This window comes from Arachis stenosperma, chromosome 9 (genome assembly GCF_014773155.1).
Source record: "Arachis stenosperma cultivar V10309 chromosome 9, arast.V10309.gnm1.PFL2, whole genome shotgun sequence".
NCBI lineage: Eukaryota > Viridiplantae > Streptophyta > Magnoliopsida > Fabales > Fabaceae > Arachis > Arachis stenosperma.
In genome coordinates, this window is record NC_080385.1 from 19,261,130 (window position 1) to 19,279,969 (window position 18,840).

At 37.0% G+C, this 18,840-nt stretch overlaps 1 protein-coding gene across 1 annotated transcript; it reads right to left on the reverse strand.

The window, feature by feature from the left end:
- Window positions 1-6,942: 6,942 nt before the first annotated feature.
- On the reverse strand, window positions 6,943-7,819 carry LOC130949205 (uncharacterized). The gene is made up of 2 exons (XM_057877993.1): window positions 7,500-7,819; window positions 6,943-7,375 (listed from the first exon to the last, which is right to left on the reverse strand). Exons 1-2 carry the CDS (start codon window positions 7,817-7,819, stop codon window positions 6,943-6,945), a joined length of 753 nt encoding a protein of 250 aa, XP_057733976.1.
- Window positions 7,820-18,840: the final 11,021 nt, after the last annotated feature.

Genomic DNA, 18,840 nt, shown 5'->3' on the forward strand with positions numbered 1-18,840 from the left:
TCACTTTTTACAATTAAAACTAAAGAACCCTATTGGTATCCTGACTAAGAATAATAAGATAACCATAGCTTGCTTCAAACCAACAATCTCTGTGGGATTCGACTCTTACTCACGTAAGGTATTACTTGGACGACCCAGTGCACTTGCTGGTTAGTTGTGTGAAATTACATAGTGTGAGTATAATTTTCGTGCACCAGTACTTCATAGCAAAGTTTGTTGACCATTGGTGCCTCATCCCATATAATAAGTCTAGCTTTGCAGATCAACTTGGCCAAAGATGTACCTTGCTTAATGCAATATACTGAGTCCTCTGTCAACTCCAGCGGTATCTTAAACCTTGAATGAGCTATGCGTCCGTTTGGAAGCAATAAATAAGCAATTCCACTGGATGCAACATTCAGTACAATGCTCCTTTTGCTTCGAATTGCAGCTGATAGAGTCCTATATAGATACGTTTTACCGGTACCACCGTAGCCATAAACAAAGAAGAATCCTCCGTCATTACCATTGACTGCCTGTATGATGACATCAAATGCTTTTCTCTGACCTATATTCATATTAGATAGGTTGTTGTTAAGCTCCTTTGTTAGGGCCTCGACATCAAAGTTCAGCTCATCTAGCAGTAGTCGATCCTCTAAGCCGTCAATAACGTCCGAACTTGGGTACGGCATCTTGTCAAACTCTTTAAGAGATCTTCCATTAGCCTGAAGTTTATCCTCAATTTTTGCAAGTGTCGTGTTCATAATTTGTTCCGGTGAAAATTTGAGATCTGTTAAAAGAATGAAAAATGATATCCATTAGTTACATATAGAGCATTCAAAAATCGTACAACATATTTACCCTAGAAATAATGTTAATGATGACCATACCTACATACTGCATAATTTTTCTGTGAGAGAATAAAATATCCTCAGACAATACATGGTAACACTGCTCCCAAACAACCTCGGGTCTTACAATGTTGTTAGATAGTAAGAGCACCACGAACAGGTCACGCAAGTAGTTTCCAGAGGGCTACGTGCTTGCTTCTATTATAGCATCAATGAATTCCTTATCGTCTTACAATAACCCCAATGCATAGCATGCTTCCTTGAAGGTACCATACACAACCCCATTGACTGTGCGCAAATGAACATAGCTGAGGCATCTCTTTTGTATGTTAAGCAAAAGTCACAGGTAATAATCCTCACCGTTGCCACGGGAAACATGCAAAAGCCTACCAATGGAGAATCCCTATTTCCTTGGCATCCACATGGAGATGTCGTCTTTCCATACAAATTTTTTAGGAAATTGACTGTATCTAAGATTACGACCATAAGGAAACAACCTATTCGCAAGCATCTAGACCAATAGCTTTGATAGCTTGAGATCAACCCTATCTATTACATCAATAATATTTTCGTAATCCCTGAATACAATAGGTTGTTCATTTGGCAGATGAAAAGGAAGCCTGATGATCGAAAGTTCCTTCTGTTGGATGTCATACCCAAAAATATGCCAAGCTGGCTCACAGGCTGAGATATATCAACAATCATAATAGCTGCGTATCTCATCTACCACTTGTTTAGACTCACCGTCTACATTGGTTTGGTAGAAAGAAGCAGTTATTCGATCATTGCCCTTGTGAACGTACTTAAACAAAAACTTTATTGCGGACGTCTGGCAGGTGTGCTCAACATTTTTATGGCAACCGTATTTTAGTAGTAGTGATGGGTTGTACGGTACAATATATGAATTACCAAAGGCCGTATTATTCTTTGTTACTATCCGACCATTATCCATCCTCTTATACTTGGGGAACCCACCATCATCAATCATTGTCCTTGATCTAAAGGGCTTTGGATAATACTTTGAGCACCGACCGTTTAACATGCAGGGGCTTTTACTATTATTCTTGCCACACGGGCCATGGATCATGTACTTTTCAACTGCCGCATATAGTTTTGGCCTCTTGATTTTGTTTGGAATCTCAGCTGAGATTAGTTTGTCAATATCATCTGGTGATTTAGGCTTGGATAGAAGATGCATGAACGACAGTATGTGCTCAGGTGGGAGTCCCTGCTTTTAGAATTTTACTGTGCAGACATCTGTAGAGACTAACTCATTGTTAGGCATTAATTTTGATACATGTTTAACATAATAGATTTCATTAAACTTACATGCCGTTATCTTGCCGAATAATCGACCATGCTTGAAGTCAGCTATCAACTCACCGAGCTTTATGTTAAAAATCCTTGATATGATGTCAGGACGGTCTTGTGCTTTTAACCCTGTGTCTTTTAATGAACGTTTTATCTCATCCCATTCAAGATTGCAAGTAATTGTTATGAAAAAGCTAGGATAACCTACATATTTGCAAATTGCAAATGCATCCTTGCAATTGTCGAACATGTACCGAGGACTGCCAGTGAAGCTACTTGGTAGTATAATCTTCTGTCCAGTTGCAACAGCACTTGCCTCTCCCCTAACCAATGACTCATGCAGTGCAATGTATTTGTCCGCCTAGGGGTGCACAAGACCCGGTCCGGCCCGAAAACCCGGACCGAACCCGGTGATTTCGGGGCTAATTTGGCCCGGCTTTGTTATGGCCCGGTCAGACCCGAGGTTTCAATAGATGGCCCCGGTTATTTATTAAATCGGGTTCGGGCCAAGGTTCGGGTCACCCGACCCCGGCCCGTTGGACCCGTGCGTGCAGTAAGAAAAAATAAAAAAAATATGCACTATGTTTTATTGTTTCTTGGCTTTGTGTTTAATGTCCACAATTTCCTTGTCAAAAAAAAATGTCCACAATTTCATTCTTCAGGACTCATGCTTCACATTTCATAGCCCAATAGCCCACAATATTCATGGGTTAGGGCACACTGCACAGCATACAACACACTCTCTCAGTCTCTCTCACTCAAACTCGTTTTCCACTTCCCCTGAGGCGCAGCGCCGTAGCCCCAAGCCCCCAACGGCCAACGAAGACCTTCCTTTTTCTCCACCAAGTCTGATCAACCACCATAACTGCTGACCATCGCGCGCACCAGTAACTCACCTTTAATCATCTCTCAGAGACTTAGAGTTTTCATCAACGCAGTGTTCATCGCAAGATGCAGAGCAGGTAATTTGTTTTTGCTAAAAACCATTGATTTTCATTTTTTCTTGCAACTACTGGCCTATTGAGTGCTAATTATTTCACCTATTTTATTTGTTTTGTTAATTTTTGAAAAGAACTAATGAAATCGTTGATATTTTTCTTGCTACAATTGGTTTAATTTTGAGAAAAACTAACAAAATTGATTTTTTGTGTGTTCAATTTTCTGGTTTGTATTTTGAATACTTCAATGATGAGAGTTACAGGTTAGATGAAAGGAGGAAGAAGTTATTGATTAGAGATAGGAATTAACAATTGAGAGGAATTGGGAGCAGGAACAATAATTTACAATTATAATTATTGGCTGCCTTAGCAAATTCTTGGAAGTAGGAAGTAGGAACAATAATTTTAGTTTTATAATTTGCACCGCTAATAATTTTAATTGATCTCTTCCACTTAAAATTTTATTGTTATTTAAAAATTGAATTTCCTGGTTTGTGCACTACTGTACTTTATGTTATTATGTAATAATGCTTTGGTTTGATCTCCTACTAATAATGCTTTGGTGAGTATTGAGTAATGCTACCTTCAATTATTATCTATGGCTCTATGCCTTAATTCACTTATGTTTTACAATAATAAGAATGAGACCGAGATACTTATGAATCTTTCTTATTTGTTTTGTTTTTCTTTTTTGGATTAGTAAATTAAACATTTAATTCTTTTTGCATTTGTTATTGTTAAATGATGAGACTGAACAGTGAACACTTGTTTAAGTATGCTCAGTTTTATTTAGATATATTGAATTTATGATAAGTTGTTTAAGTATGTTTAGTTTTTTTTAGATATATTGTTATATGAATCTTTTTATGTTTAGATAAACACAAATGGGAGGAGGAGATCCTAGTTCTATTGCAGTCCAAAGTAATGAGGACAACAAAGCTATGGATATAGAGCATGAGGTTGCTGCTGCCGAAGGACAGCAGGCTAATGAGGGACAGCAGGCTAATGAGGGAAAATAGGCTAATGAGGGACAGTAGGCTACTCGCAAGGGAAAAAAGTCTTATGTTTGGACAGTAGGCTACTCGCAAGGGAAAAAAGTCTTATGTTTGGACACATTTTAAACAGCTTCCATTTAGCGAGACCAATGGAGAGCACAAGGCCAAATGTAATCACTGTCGAAAAGTATATCTATGTCATCCAACTAGACATGGCACAAATTCTTTGAATAAACACTTGAAAATTTCTCACAAGTGGATATTTACAAAAGCAGGCAAAAATGGGACACTTCATGGTTATATGCCTAAGGTTGGTGAAGAAGGTGAAGCCGGCAAAACTTTCAAATTCAATGGCTATAGCTTGGAAGATTGTAGGAAGGCAATGGCTGAGTTTATTATCCTTGATGAACACCCTTTTAAAGTGGTCGAAGGGATTGTGTTTTGCAAAATGATTAATCGATTTGAGCCAAGATTCACTGTACCATCCAGGATGACAATGTCAAGAGATTGCTTTCAGCTTCATTTAGATGAGAAGAAAAAACTTAAAGCTTGGTTGGCAAAGTCATGTGCTCGAGTTTGTTTGACATCAGATTGTTGGACATCAAATCAAAATTTTAGCTACATGAGCCTAACTGCACATTTTGTTGATGACGAATGGAAGCTACAAAAGAGAATTCTCAACTTGTGCTTGATTGAGAACCACAAGGGAGAAACAATAGGGAGAGAAATTGAGACATGTTTGGGAGAGTGGGGAATTGAAAAGGTCTTCACAATCACATTAGACAATGCATCTTCAAATGATGGGGCTATCACTTACCTTCAAAGAAAATTAGCTGCAAGGGGTGGATTGGTGTAAGGAGAAAAATATTTGCAAATGAGGTGTTGTGCTCATATTCTCAACTTGATAGTGAATGAAGGAATTAAATAGCAACATGCCTCCATTGAAAGCATTCGGAATGCTGTTAGGTATGTTAGATCTTCTCCCCAAAGAATTAAAAAATTTAAAGAATGCATTGAGGCTGAGTTGATAGAGTCTAAAAGTCTTGTTTGTTTAGATGTTCCAACTAGATGGAATTCCACCTATCTAATGTTAGAACATGCTGAAAATTTTGAAAAAGCTTTTGATAGACTTTATGATCAAGAAACTGATTTTTTTAGATAGTTTGGAGAGGATAGTGGGGGTAAAAAGAAAGTTGGTCCACCTACGGCACTTGATTGGCAATATGCTAGGCTATTCATTGATTTTTTGAGAATCTTCTATGAGATTACTTTGTGTTTCTCATCTTCTTTACATGTTACTTCAAACAAATGCTTTCATGAAATTGCTTCTATAAATTCTCAACTAACATCTTGGAGCCACAACAATTCTGAACTATTGGGAACTATGGCATGCTCTATGAAGGCTAAATACGATAAATATTGGGGACCAGTTGACAAGTTTAATCCTTTGATACCTGTTGCCGTTGTTTTAGATCCTCGATACAAACTTGATTATCTTTCTTGGTGTTTGGAGGATGTATATGGTAAGGAAGTGGCTACTAGTATGACTAGTTTTGTGAAATTTACATTGGAGACATTGTACAAATTTTATTCAAAGGAAATTATAGATGATAAAGTTTTTGATGATGGTGTCAGTTCCTCTAGAGCTGTTTTGGATGATAAAGACAGTAGTCAGTCTAGTGCTAGGTGTGTTGCTGCAAATAGAGTGAATTTGTGGAAAAAACAAAAGAAAGAAAAAGCTAATGCAGATAGCAAATCTGATGTTGAGAAATATTTGGCCGAAGATCCTGTCGACGTCGAAGATGAGAATTTTGATATATTGGCTTGGTGGAAATTAAATGGATCAAAATATAGAATTCTTTCTCCCATAGCCCGTGATGTCTTTGGTATTCCAGTTTCAACTGTTGCATCTGAATCATGCTTTAGTACCGGTGGGCGTGTGGTTGATCTTTATCGTAGCTCTTTGTCACCAAAAATGATAGAAGCTTTAATCTGCACTCAAAGTTGGTTGTATCCTTCTAAGCAGATATTTGAAGAACTTGAGTTTGATCAATTTGACAGTAGTGACAAGATTGTTAATGGTATATTTACTTTATGATGTCTTTACTTTTCTTATTATTTAATTTAATTCATATGATAATCTTGAGAGACTAATTTTTATGTTTTGCAGATGTTACTAGCACATCCACACAACAAGAATCAAGTTCACAACCTTGAGAGCAAGCTACGAATCAAATGCATTTTATTCTGTAGTTGTTTGCTACTTAATAGTTTGTTGTTATTGGTTGGTATGACACTATAAATTATTATTATTATGTTAATCTTGCGTTGGTTGTTAACTTTGTTTACTTGTCTTTTGAACTTTGAATGTTTAGTGTGTAATTGACATAATTATTATTATGAAACTTTAAATTATTATTATTAGATTCTAAATTATTATTATGTGAATGTTACAATGTTATGGAATAATTATTTTCCAAAATTTAGAGGTTCAAAAGATGTAGAATCTAATTTTTGGTGATGTCGTGATAAAGTTGATCAAGACCCGGACTTCACTCGGTCTAGACCCGGCTTAAGTGTGGCCCGAAAGTAACACGATTTCATCGGGTCTTGGGCCAGGTAAGGGTCTCATAAACAGACCCGGTCATTATTTAGGGTCGGGTTCGGGTCACAGCGAACCCGGCTTCACCCGGCCCCATGTGCACCCCTATGTCCACCCTTAGTCTGGGTTGGTTATGTTTGATAGAACTAAGCCGTTCAGACTCAATCATCGTGTACACATCGACCAGGAATTATTGGAATAACCTCATAGATTGTAATATGATTGGGGACTCATTACATCTCATCTGTATACGGTATGAAAAAAACTCACATACTTATCGTCTTACATTTCCTTGTACCACTCAGGTCATATCTAGTAGATATCTGAATACCTGTCATGAAACCATCCTCACCGTATGGAAATATCAACGGATATTGAAGAGCCAAGTACAACGGGTGTATAACATCTATTCTTTTCAACTTATTTGTTGTCGACTGAATAATAATATCTCTACCAAGGATTGAGTCATCAATGTCACCTACTATTAAGATGGCAACCTCAGATGCAGTAGGTAAGTTGTACACTCGTCCATCCTTTTCCCGATTTCTAATCAGCCTCATTTTAATTTTTGAAGGCTCGCTATCAGCAAACCGATCTCGAGCAAAGCAAAAACTCTTGGCAAGAGGATTGCATATGTCCAGCATCTTACTGAGTTCAGACATGATTTTAGTTTCAAGTTTGTTGATTATTTCATCGGACCTACAATTGTTCTAACTATTAAGTGCGACATACAGTTAAACACTTGGTAAGTATGTACATCTAGACATCTATTAATTTGTTTGCAAGGTATAATCTATTCTGTATACAAGTTTGAATGATGTACCTTACAGTAAGTATCCGATTAAAAACTTCATTATCTGTGTCATAGACGTACAGTTGCACAAATCTTGGTCTTTCATTGTTGGTAGGGATCAGGCTTCCAATTGAATGGTAGTTCTGACCATTAATTGAAAAAGTCGGTGGAGTCGTGCCATTGTTAATGCTTCGGTTAACCTTTCCAGCCATTGACGTAAACGCAATCATGGAATTAAACTTACGGATATTCTTCCTGAAGTACCTACCTTTGTCGTGGTGTCCACGATGGAGGTCTTGTAGAGTTGCAGGGACCTGCATAAGAAACGACAATTGTACCTTTCCATCCATGTAGCAAAGGCCAAATCGAGGAATTCTGTTGCTCTTGCTTTTAGCTAACTTTTCCCCTTTCCACATGCATGCATTGCAAAACATGCAACAATGGATTGCATCTCCAGCATCCTAATTATCTGAAGTACATATAACGCTTGTCATGTTTAGTTGAGAAAATGCAGTGCGAAATGAGTTATTTCTAAAACACAGCATGCAGGGTATATAAGAGATATCAGTAACCTTCCTCCCAAATCGAATCTGCTGACTCGACTAGAGAAAGTTGGTGTGGACCTATTCAGCAAGAACGGCCAAAGTTTATGTTAGCAAACGAAGTTGATTGTTGTTAGGAAAGGATTAAGTAATGCATGAATCATATAGTAGTACCTTCATGCTCATTTCTCCTGGAGTTATGTACGTAGTCAGAGTCTATTCTAGTATTATTAAATGCATGTATAACTGCATTAATTTCCAGTTAGCAATACATTATTAGCAGCATTTATGTTTTGACATGGACAATGTCTATATAACAATTTGGGTAAATTTTGTGTCGACCATGAGGAATATACATACATAGTCCATGGTTAAAAATATAAAAATTTTGTGGTTTGAGTTCAATCCAAATATTGTTTTTTCGAATGATGTCTTGGCAATTGCCAGCAATTTTGATGACTAAGTGAAACCTAAAAATTGATGAAAAAACCAGTTAAATCATTGAACCGAGCAAGTTTTTAAAGATGCCGATTTTTTATTACTGTCCCAAAACTGCGTCATTTTGACGCCACAAAAAAACGTAAAACAAAACTATTACTGAACCTGCTGAGACCCAGCCCTTCACTTCTTCAGTCCCTCACTCCCTCTCCAGTCACCACACCTCAACTCTAATTTATGCTTCCAATCATCCTCCAACTCCAACGAAGATCACCGTCCTACCACTCTACCACAATTGATGCCGAATAGGAGCTAATGTCAACGCGCAGAAGGAACTCACCGTCACGGATCAAAGCGGGTGTCAGCGGTGTTGTCGTCTAGTCGTTTGAACTCTGAAGCTTAGCGTCGGCGTCGTCGTCATCCTGGTCGTCCTAGAACTGTAGGCCTTCTCTGGTCTCTGTCGCGGTGACCGGTGAGTTCTTGGGGTTTTTTATTTTATTAATTATATGAATTAATGAGCCTGTATTTCTAGATTTTACTGAACGTAATTTTGATATAAATTCAATTTTGGATTCTGGATTTTGAATGCTACATTAAATTTTGCTAAATTTTGCTCTTTGCCACAGTGGATTCTTCGATTATTATTGTCAATTAATTTCTTTTATTTTGTTAACTATATGAATTGCTTGCTGTAGTGAGTTAATTAGTTTTTTTTTCAGTTAACTTTTTTGGATTTTGTTAATTATATGAATTAATCATTCTGTATTCTGGATTTTGGATTCTGAATTATATGAATTAATTATTCTGGATTTTGGATTATGAGTGGGAGAATTTGGATTCTGAATTATATGAATTAATCATTCTGAATTTTGGATTTTGAGTTGGGTTGTGTTTTGAGTTGGATTATTGCTTATGTGATTTTGAATTTGGTTTGGATGTTATGTTTGGATTTTTTTCGTTAGTTTTTTTGTTTCTAGATTTTGCTGGATTTGGATTTTGAGTTTTCTGATTTTTTTTATTGAATACTTAGATTGAAAGATTTTTGTGGAAATTGTTGTGTCTCTGAATTCTTTTTGTTGCTAATGGATTGAATTTTTAAGTGTAAGTGTAAGTTTGTGATTCTAATTTTGTTGTTGTAAGGTTGCTTGGGATTTATAGGGATTGGTGTTGAACCACTGAAGTTTAGCTTGGGTGCGGCCAGGCTCGGTGACGGACGGAATGTTTCAATTCTTGGATGGATTGGAGGGTAAAAAAGGAGGGAAAGGTTCTGCAGATGATGGATTTTTAATTAAATTTTTTTATTTTATAGATTTTTTATGATAAAATATGAATAAATTATTGTCAAATTATAAAAGTTTTGAATTTTATTAGTTAAAAAATTATTGAATTTATATATTTGAAATTGTGTATTGAATTTTTAATAATTTTATTATATATTTAATGAAACTAGTTCGACTACGGTTGGATCCCAGTTGAACTGTTGAAGCATTAAACCAATCATTTGACCAGTTCAATGACCGATCCGATTCTCACAACCTTGGTTAAAACAAACATATAATGTTGTTAATGTGAATTTGGCTTGTTTATGGTAGCTATATTGGCGAATGAAGTAGGATGGTTCCATGAGGAGGAACACAACTCAAGCTTGATGGTAGCAAGGCTTTCAACAGATGTAGCTAATTCAAATCTGCCATTGCTAAGGGAATTTTAATAATTTTTCAGAACATTATGATGTTGTTGTAAATCATTTTTGTAGTTAAATTTTTTGTTGCCATAAATCATCATTGAACTTTAGTTTACTTATTGTGTTATGTTTTTCCCTCTTTATTTAAACTGATAATATATTTTGTATTAGGGACTAATTTGTTATATATTTTTGCAATATTAGTTATGTTTAAGAATTAATATTTAATACTTGAAATCATTTATGCTAGTTTTAGTGTTTTGCCATTGTTCGAAACTGAGTAGCTGGATTTTGTTTACTGAGTTAATTATGTTCATGATTTTTGTTAGTATCTTGGGATTTATCTCTTATATATTGTGGCATTTATTAATTTGCTTAATATCTTAATGTGGTTACCAATAATTTTCAGTGAGGATAGACGACTAAGATGGATTTTCAATAATTTTTTAGGAGAAAACTCCAATCTCACTTTCATGTAAGCATTATCCCTGCATTTCTGGTTTTTTGTGTTATAAGGAGTATTTACTTTTTGGCTGTGTTGCCTGTGACTTCAAATGAAGACCCTTAGGTAAAAGTTGCACTTGAGAATAGGAAAATGGTTTTATCCCTTACTTCAGAGTTTATAATTAATAGAAGTATCTTTTTGTTTCCTCAAATTCTTTCACTACTTGATGGAAATGTATCACTTTGTGTTAATCCTATCTGATTGAAATGCTTGGATTCTGAATATTATTTCTATAGAACAAATTTACAATATATTCATATAGGACTGCCTCATAAACAAATTTATTCTTGGATTCTTTGTTTATTTTTTTGGTTTTTGGATTCGGATGGTGTGGATGCTAATGAGCGGATATTTTATACGCTTTTTGGCATCATTTTCATATAGTTTTTAGTATGTTTTGTTTGATTTTTATTAAGTTTTCATAGGTTTTAGTGTTAAATTCACATTTTTTATTCTACTTTGAGTTTGTGTGTTTTTAGGCAATTTCAGGTATTTTCTGGCTGAAATTGAGGAGCTGGAGCGAAAGTCTGATTAAGAGACAGAGAAAGCACGGTAGATGTTATCCAGATCTGACCTTCTTGCACTCGAAAGAGATTTTTTGGAGCTACATAAGTCCAAATAGAGCTTTCTCAAAGGCTTTACAAAGCTGACTTCTAGAGCTTTCCAGCAACGTATAATAATCAATACTTTGCTTCAGAATATAAGGCCTAAAACTAGCGTCCAACGCCAGCCTTCTGCCCCATTCCAAGTGTCCAGCGCCTAAAGGAGGAGACCAATGTCCAAACACCCAAAGAGGATCCCCTAGCCAGCATTCAACACCCTAGAGGCCTCCTAGCACGTGGATCTCATCAAAGCTTAGCCCAAATACTCACAAAGTGGGCCCCAATACTGGATTTTAGCACTAAAAAGACTGTTTTACCCTTCTTATGTAATCCTTATTCATTAGTTTAGTATTTAAGGAATATTTTACATAATCATATAGAGCTTTATGCCATATTTTCATTTTATCATTGTGTTTCCTATCAGTATGAGTTTTCAAACCTCCTAGGTTGAAGGGAGGAGCCCTGCTGAGTTCTATGAGTTAATAAAAGTATTACTGTTTCTTTTCAATCTGTGTTTGATTCAATTCTAAGATGTATCTTCATTCTTCAACTTGATGAATGCAATGACATGTGACAATCATCTCCGTTCTTCATATTAAGACTGTGTTCCTGACAACCACCCGGGTTCTTCTTGGGTTCATGTGAATACGTGACTGGAAAGCATCAAACCGTCAGCTTGATTTACATCTCTTAGACAGCTAATCCATGACTTAGTTGTGGACTTCTCGAGACATCAGTTCAGCCGAGGTATGAAGAGATTATGGTCTCTGTGGTAGAGGCTAGAATCCAAAGGCGCAGCATTCTCTGATTTGGAAGATTTGACATTGTTTGTGGCGATTTGAGTAGGATCATTAAGGAGAATGGACTGCAGGAGCTTCACTCTCAACCATAATGGATTCGCACTAACCCTGGGGTTCAGATCTGGAAGAGATTGACAACCGTGGCCGTACGGCATTGATCACATACATCTTGCCGTAGAAGAAATTATTCACAATTAAAAAGAAAGTAATACCAAAGTTAATCCAGAAGGACAAAGCATCTCCAAGCCTTAACCACCTTCTTATCATAGTTTACACTACTTCTGAGTTCTGAGTATCCTTTTTCTTTTTATTCCCTTTTATGTAATTAAACATGTCAACCTAGTTTAGATTCACAAATCCAACAACTCTTCTACCCGCCTGACTAAGACCTGCAAGATAACCATAGCTTGCTTCAAACCACAATCCTCATGGGATCGACCCTGACTCGCTCAGGTATTACTTGGACGACCCAGTGCACTTGCTGGTTCAGCTGTACGAAGCGTGGGGATTCGTGCACCAAGTTTTTGGCACCGTTGCCGGGGATTCTTCGAGTTTGGACAACTGAGGGATTATCTTGTTCCCTAGATCAGGTATTATCTTTAATTTTGTTAGAGTCTTTTATTTTATTTTTCTTTTTTTTCAAAAAAATAAAAAACTTTTTCAAATTTTTTTTCTTTTCTTTGTTTAATCTTTGTTTTTGGTTTGAGTCTTTTGTTTTTGTTCTTGTTGAAATTTTCAAAATTTTTTAGTCCTTTTTCTAAAAAGTTTTCAAAAATAGTTTCTTTTATTTGATTCTTTTGTCAATCTTTAAGTTTGGTGTCTTCTTGTGTGTTTTCTTTAATTTTTTGAAAATTTTGTGTTTGGTTTTCAAAAATTTTTAGTTTGGTGTCTTTTGCATGTTCTTGTGTTCTTTGAATTCTTTGAGTTTTGTTCTTGGTGTTCGTCTTGATCTTCAAAGTGTTCTTGTTTTTCTTTTTGTTTTGATCTTAAAAATTTCAAGTTTGGTGTCTTTTTGGTGTTTGTCTTCAAATTTTCGCATACTAGGTCCCTTTAGATCTAAACATTTTAAGTTTGGTGTCGTTTTGTTCTTTTTCTCTTCCCTCATTAAATTCAAAAATAAAAAATATCTTTTCTATCTTTATTTTAATTAAAATTTTTGAAAATCACATTAAAAATTCAGATTTTAATTTTAAATTTCTATCTTATCTTATCTTATTTTTCAATTTTCAAAATTCAAATCTTTTCAAAAATCTTATCTTTTTCAAAATCTTATCTCATCTTTTTATCTTTCTTTAAAATTAAAAAGTCTTATATTATCTTATTTCAAATTGAAATTTTAAAACTCAATTTCAAATTTCAAAATTTAAATTTCAAATTTCAAATTTAAAAATCAGACCTTTTCAAAACTTCAAATCTTTCACATCTTTATTTTATCTTGTTGACTTTTTCAAAATTCAAAATTTCAAATTTCAAATTCAAATTTCAAAATTCAAATCTTTTCTAATCTTCTATCTTATCTTATTTTCAAATCTTTTTTTAATTAGTTACTTATCTTCTCTCTCTTCTGTTTCGAAACTTCCTAACTAATTCTTCTCTCTTCTAATTTTCGAAATTCATTAACTTATTTTCAAATCTTTTTAATTTACAAACCTTTATTTTTGAATTATATAAATAAATAAAACAAAAATAAAAATATTTTAATTATTGTTTATCTTTTCTACTTCTATTTATTCGAATTATTCTTCTTCCCCTTCTTCTATCTTCATCTTCTTTCTTCACATCTCACAGGGAGTCCTCTGTTCTTGAACATAGAACTCCCATTCTCTTCTGTCCTTGGTTTCTTCTTTTCTTGTTTATGACCAGGAACAGGGATAAAGAACCTCTCTTTAATCTTGATCCTGAACTTAAAAGGACTTTAAGGAGGAGCTTACAACAAATTAAAGCACAACACTTCGGAAGAAACCTTTCAGAAAATTTTGAACTAGAAATTGAAGACATGGCCGAACCTCAAGAAGAGGCAAGAAAGGTTCTTGGTGACTTCACCATGCCTACCTCTGACTTTTATGGCAGAAGTATCTCTGTATCTGCCATTGGAGCTAACAACTTTAAGCTTAAGCCTCAGTTAGTCTCTCTTTTGCAACAGAATTGCAAGTTCCATGGACTTTCACTGGAAGATCCACATCAGTTCTTAGCTGAATTCTTACAAATCTGTGACATTGTTAAGACCAATGGAGTGAATCCTGAGGTATATAAACTTATGCTCTTTCCCTTTGCTGTAATTGACAAAGCTAAGATATGGTTAGATTCTCAACCTAAAGAGAGCCTAGATTCTTGGAAAAAGCTGGTTAATGCTTTTTTGGCTAAATTCTTTCCTCCTCAAAAGATGAGCAAAGTTAGAGTGGAAGTTCAAACCTTCAGAAAAAGAGAAGGTGAATCCCTCTATGAACCTTGGGAAAGATACAAGTAACTGATCAAGAGATGTCCTCTTGACATGCTCTCAGAATGGTCTATCATAGGCGTGTTCTATGATGGTATGTCTAAGATGTCCAAAATCTCATTAGACAACTCTGCAGGTGGATCACTCTACTTGAAGAAAACGCCTGTAGAAATAAGATAACTCATTGAGATGGTTGCAAACAACTAATTCATGTACACTTCTGAAAGAATCCCTATAAGTAATGAGGTACTTCAGAAGAAATGAGTTCTTGAAGTTGATACCCTAAATGCCATATTGGCTCAAAACAAAATCTTGACCCAGCAGGTCAATATGATCTCTCAGCATTTTATTGGAATGCAAACTGCAACTGGCAGTACCCAAGAAGCTTATTCTGAAGTAAAAGCTTATGATCCTGATCAACCCACTATGGAGGAGGTGAATTACATGGGAGAACCCTATGGAAACACCTACAATCCTTCACGGAGGAATCATCCTAACCTCTCATGGAAGGATCAACAGAAGCCTCAACAAGGTTTCAATAATAATCAAGGTGGAAGGAACCAGAACAGGTTCAACAACAGACCACCATTCCCATCTTCTAAAGGGAATATGGAGACCTCTAAGCAGAGCCTTTCTGACTTAGTTACTCTAGTCTCAAGCCTCTCTAAGACCGCTCATAGTTTCAAAACTGAAACAAGGGCTTCCATCAGAAATTTAGAGGTACAAGTTGGTCAACTGAGCAAGAGGATCCCTAAGACCCCTCCTGACACTCTTCCTAGTAACACTGAGGTGAACCCAAGAGAAGAGTGCAAGGCTATCACTACTGAGGCTGAGGCCAAACCTGGAGAGACTAAAAAGGCATTGAATGCCAATGAGGAAGATCTCACTGGGTGTTCAATGCCCAAATTGGCTAAAAGCCTGGCACTAAATACCAGTGAGGAAGCCCTCACTGGACATTTAATGCCCATCCTGGCAACAGAGCTGGCGTTGAATGCCAGCCATGGAACACTGGATGGCCATTCAACTCCCAGCCAGATAGAAAAGCTGGCGTTCAGGACATCCCTGCTGGGCGTTCAACGCCCAAAATGGTAAGGGAATTGGCGTTTAACGCCAGTAAGGGTATACAGCATGGGCGTTCAACACCAAAAGAGTCATCAGAGCTAGCGTTGAACGCCAGTAAAGGCACACACTCTGAGTTCTCAATACCCAATCAAAAAATCCCTATCCAAAAACTAAAGAAAGCCAAGGCTCATATAGAGACCATAGTGGTTCTTTTACATGCACTTCTACAATGCATAAGTTCTGATGAATACTCATCCTCTGATGAGGATGAAGACACTAGGGAAGAGCAAATTGCTCGGTACCTAGGAGCTCTCACGAAGCTGAATGCCAAGCTATTTGGTACAAAGCCTTTGGAGGAAGAACCTCCATTGCTTTCCAAATAACTCAATGCTTTGGTTTAGCAGAAGCTACCTCAGAAGCTTTCAGATCCTGGACGCTTCTTATTCCTTGCACCATAGGCACCATGACCTTTGAGAAGGCTTTGTATGACCTAGGGTCAAGTATAAACCTCATGCCACTCTCTGTAATGGAGAAGTTGGAAATCTTTGAGGTACAAGCTGGAAACTTCTCACTAGAGATGGCAGACAAGTCAATAAAGAAGCCATATGGCTCAGTAGAGGATGTCTTAGTGAAGGTTGAAGACCACTACATCCCTACAAACTTCATAGTCTTGGACATAGGAGAGGATGAGGATGATTCTATCATCCTCGGAAGACCTTTCCTAGCTACTGCAAATGCCATGATTAATGTGGCAAAGGGAGAAATGGTTTTCCAACTAGGAGAGGACTACATCTTGTTCAAGATGTCCAAACCCAATTCTCCCTCTGATAAGCAAGAGACAATGGTGCAACACTTAGTGTTCCAACCATATCTTTCAGTGCAGAGCTGTACTAAATCCCCAAACATCAATTCTAAGTTTGGTGTTGGACAGCCATTAACAAGCACTGGAAACAAAGGTACTAGGAAGAAAGTACCTAAAGGCTGGAGGGACAAGAAAGTCTCAACTAAAAGCCTCTCACCTGGCATGAGAGTTGTCTTCACTAAGAAGCCAGTCATACCATATACAGTGAGTCGTATCCTGTCTCTAGAGCATGTGGAGCACATTCATGAGAAGACAGGAAGAAAGTTCACTATAAGGGGCAAAATTTTGAGCCCATACTCACCTCTGTAAGGAGCTAACCATTAAGCTAGTGACGTTAAAGAAGCGCTTGTTAGGAGGCAACCCAACCTTAATTAATTATTTCTATTTTCTTTTATTTTGTTTTTCTTTAAGTTTTTTTTAGGTTCATAATCATGTGCAGCAGTTAGAACAGAGACAGAAATGTTCAGCAGTGAAAACATAACACTCTGGATGGAGTGTTGTTGGAGTTGAATGCCAGCAAGGGAGCAGACCCTGGGCGTTCAATGCCCCCAATGGGCAGCATAGCTGGCGTTGAACGCCAGACAAGGAGCAGACCCTGGGTATTCAAACGCCGGTGCAGAGGGCAAGAAATCTGAATTTTCTAGCCTCTCAAAATCAGTGGGTCCCACAGCATCTTTACCTACCGCACTTTTTCCCTCTCTCTCTTTCACACTTCCCTATACACACTTCCCTATATACCCTAGCCCAATCACATCCATATCATTTTCCCAAATCCATCATAACTCCCACCAACTGGCACCCACTTCAAAATCAAATTTCCTTCCCAATTATCCACCCATGGCCGACCCTAACCCTACCCCCTCCTATAAATACCCCTCCTCCTAACCCTTCATACACACACTTCTCATACACTCAAAACCCCATTCGGCCAAGCCCTCTCTCTCCCTCTATCTCCTTCTATTTTCTTTTTCTTCTACTCTATTCTTCTCTTTTCTTAATTTTTGCTCGAGGACGAGCACAGCTTTTAAGTTTGGTATGGGAAAAGAGTTACTTTTTGCTTTCCATTACCACTTATGGCACCCAAGGTTGGAGAATCCTCTAGAAAGAGGAAAGAAAATGCAGTATCCGCCACCTCTGAATCTTGGGAGATGGAGAGATCATCATCAAAGCCCACCAAGACCACTTTTATGAAGTAGTGGCAGAAAAGAATGTGATCCCTGAGGTCCCTTTCAAGCTCAAGAAGAATGATTATCCGAAAATCCAAAGAGAGATCCGGAGAAGAGGTTGGAAAGTCCTAATCAATCCCATTCAAGATGTTGGGATTTTAATGGTGCAAGAATTCTATGCTAATGCATGGGTTACTAAAAACCATGACATTAGTGTGAACCCAAATCCAAAGAATTGGAGCACCATGGTCCAAGGGAGAATCTTAGATTTTAGCCCAGAAAGTGTGAGATTGGCGTTCAACTTGCCTCGGATGTAAGGAGACCCACATCCTTACACTAGGAGAGTCAACTTTGATCAGAGACTGGATCAAGTGCTCTTAAACATTTGTGTGGAAGGAGCACAGTGGAAAAGGGATTCCCAAGATAAGCTCATTCAACTAAGAATACTTGACCTAAAGCACATAGCTAGAGGATGGTTGGAATTCATCCAATGCTCTATCATCCCTACTATCAATCAGTCAGAAGTGACTATTGAAAGGGCCATCATGATCCATTGTATCATGATTAGAAGTGAGGTAGAAGTACGTGAGGTGATCCATCAAGAACTGTACAAGATAACTGAGAAGTCATCCACCAACGCAAGGTTGGCATTCCCTCACCTCATCTGTCATCTATGCAATTCAATTGGAATTATCATAGAGGGAGATATCTCCATTGGGGAAGATAAGCCCATCACTGAGAAGAAGATGGAGCAAACTAGAAAGTATGCATAAGAGCCTGTACAGCCACCTCAGCATGAGATCCCTGAGATGCCTCAAGGGATGTATTTTCCCCCTCAAAGCTATTGGGATCAATGGCATACTTCCATGGGAGAATTGAGCTCTAACATGGAGCAATTGAAGTTGGAGCATCAAGAGCATTCCACCATCCTCAATGAAATAAGGGAAGACCAAAGATCCATCAGAAAAGTTCAAAGGGCTATGAGGGAAGAACAACAAAGACAAAGGAGTGACATTGAAGAGATCAAGCACTACATTGGATCCTCAAGGAAGAGCACTAGCCACCACCATTAAAGGTGGATTCATTCTCTTTATCTCCTTTTCTTATGTTATTTTTCTGTTTTTTTTTTGTTATGTTGTATTGTGTGTTCTCTTGTTCTTATTGCATGATCATTTCCATTTATGTCTTAAAGTTGTAAAATGTTTCATATATCTCTCACCTTTCTTAACAGAAAATTTTATTTGAAAAGAATTGATAGATACATGAATTTCAA